This window comes from Ursus maritimus, unplaced genomic scaffold (genome assembly GCF_017311325.1).
Source record: "Ursus maritimus isolate PB19 unplaced genomic scaffold, ASM1731132v1 scaffold_4, whole genome shotgun sequence".
NCBI classification, from domain to species: Eukaryota; Metazoa; Chordata; class Mammalia; order Carnivora; family Ursidae; genus Ursus; species Ursus maritimus.
This window is the reverse complement of record NW_024426552.1, coordinates 1,891,319-1,893,239: the sequence shown is the minus strand read 5'-3', so window position 1 is coordinate 1,893,239 and position 1,921 is coordinate 1,891,319. Positions and strand designations below refer to the sequence as shown.

Sequence of the window (1,921 nt, the reverse complement as noted above, 5' to 3'; positions counted from 1 at the left end):
AGGACATGCTATTTGCAGACTCACACTGTATGTTCTGGACCAAAGGTAGCTTACAGTGAGTCAACAGACCCCAAAATATACTAGGAGTTTTATAGCTAAGCAAACACCTCATAGAACCAAACACACAGCTGGCACTAATGAGAGTCCCCTGGGCTCCAAACACCAACAAGGAAGGGAGGAGAGTGGGGCCTGCGGCTGGGACAGCACACACACCTGGGAGGGTATAAAAGCCAGCAGGACACCCTGAGCACCTCACACACAGTCACACTCACACACTCACACTCACACCTCCTCCAGCCTCGCCACCCCCGCCATGGCTGCGTCCACCCTGTCCGTCTGCTCCAGCAACCTGAGCTACGGCAGCCACATCTGCCTGCCCGGCTCCTGTGACTCCTGCCCGGACTCCTCCTGGCAGGTGGACGACTGCCCAGAGAGCTGCTGCGAGCCCCCCTGCTGCGCCCCCAGCTCCTGCCTGACCCTCCTCTGCACCCCTGCGAGCTGTGTGTCCAGCCCCTGCCAATCAGCCTGCACCAGCTCCTGCCAGCCCTCCTGCTGCAGCTCCTCCCCCTGCCAGGAAGACTGCTGCAAGCCCGTGTGCTGCACCCCTGTCTGCTGCAAGCCCGTCTGCTGCACCCCTGTCTGCTGCAAGCCCATCTGCTGCACCCCTGTCTGCTGCAAGCCCATCTGCTGCACCCCTGTCTGCTGCGAGACCTCCCCCTGCTCAGCCTCCTCATGCTGCCAGCAGTCTAGCTGCCAGCCCTCCTGCTGCAGCTCCTCCCCCTGCCAGGAAGACTGCTGTGTGTCTGTCTGCTGCAAGCCCGTCTGCTGCACCCCTATCTGTTGCGAGTCCTCTCCCTGCTCATCCTCCTCATGCTGCCAGCCCCCCTGCTGCGCCCCCAGCTCCTGCCTGACCCTCATCTGCACCCCTGCAAGCTGCGTGTCCAGCCCCTGCCAGTCAGCCTGCACCAGCTCCTGCCAGCCCTCCTGCTGCAGCTCCTCCCCCTGCCAGGAAGACTGCTGTGTGTCTGTCTGCTGCAAGCCCGTGTGCTGCACCCCTGTCTGCTGCAAGCCCGTGTGCTGCACCCCTGTCTGCTGCAAGCCCGTCTGCTGCACCCCTGTCTGCTCAGGGGCCTCCCCCTGCTCTGCCCCCTCCTGCTGCCAGCCCAGCCCCTGCTCCTCGTCCTGCTGCAGACCCTCCTCCTGCGTGTCCCTGCTCTGCCGCCCCATGTGCGGACCCGCCTGCTGCGTGCCCGCCGCCTCCTGCTGTGCCCCCACCTCCTCCTGCCAGCCCAGCTGCTGCCGCCGGGCCTCCTGCGTGTCCCTGCTCTGCCGCCCCATGTGCGGACCCGCCTGCTGCGTGCCCGCCGCCTCCTGCTGTGCCCCCACCTCCTCCTGCCAGCCCAGCTGCTGCCGCCGGGCCTCCTGCGTGTCCCTGCTCTGTCGCCCCGTGTGCTCCCGCCAGGCCTGCTGCATCCCCGCCTCGGCCCAGAAGTCCTGCTGCTGAGTGATCTTCTTAAGGTCACCCCAAAGCTCAAAAGCACATCTGCACAGCCTGGATTCTTTACTAAGCACCAAGACAAGTGTCTATCCCCCTTCCCTGGCCCCTGTGGTGGACACTGGTCTCCCGTTCCCCACTGTGCATTTTTCCCACTGACTTTCCTCAAGTACTAACTTTTCCCAAGTCGACATGCCCTGCCTCCTACACCTGGGTTGGCAGTGACCCCACAAGGCCAGCTGGGCTCCCCCAAGCCTCTGGACCTTACTTGCAGTGAAGGGAGAGGTCAGGTATCCTCTCTTGAGTTGTGTCTCAGCATCGCCACTGGCCCGGTGTGGGCCTGGCTCCTGCACTGCTTCCTGATTTCGTCATCGCCCCTCATTCTGTGAGCTGTCAAACCCTCCAATAAATTCCTACTTTGATCAG

At 63.2% G+C, this 1,921-nt stretch overlaps 1 protein-coding gene across 3 annotated transcripts; it reads left to right on the top strand.

Annotated features, from left to right (window-relative positions):
• The first annotated feature begins 313 nt into the window (after window positions 1–313).
• LOC103680746 (keratin-associated protein 10-5-like) lies at window positions 314–1,561 on the top strand. 3 transcript variants are annotated; one of them, XM_040621674.1, is made up of 2 exons: window positions 314–857; window positions 960–1,561. In XM_040621674.1, the coding sequence occupies exons 1-2, from the start codon at window positions 314–316 to the stop codon at window positions 1,502–1,504; spliced, it is 1,089 nt and encodes a 362-aa protein (XP_040477608.1). In that variant the 3' UTR covers window positions 1,505–1,561. The 3 variants fall into 3 exon arrangements, with proteins under 3 accessions (XP_040477608.1, XP_040477607.1, XP_040477606.1); XM_040621673.1 differs by having other exon boundaries at window positions 314–887; XM_040621672.1 differs by having other exon boundaries at window positions 314–1,561.
• Window positions 1,562–1,921: the final 360 nt, after the last annotated feature.

What these genes read in the sequence shown, in the direction of transcription:
- LOC103680746 (XM_040621672.1), top strand. Translation starts at nt 314, where the DNA reads ATGGCTGCGTCCACCCTGTCCGTCTGCTCCAGCAACCTGAGCTACGGC.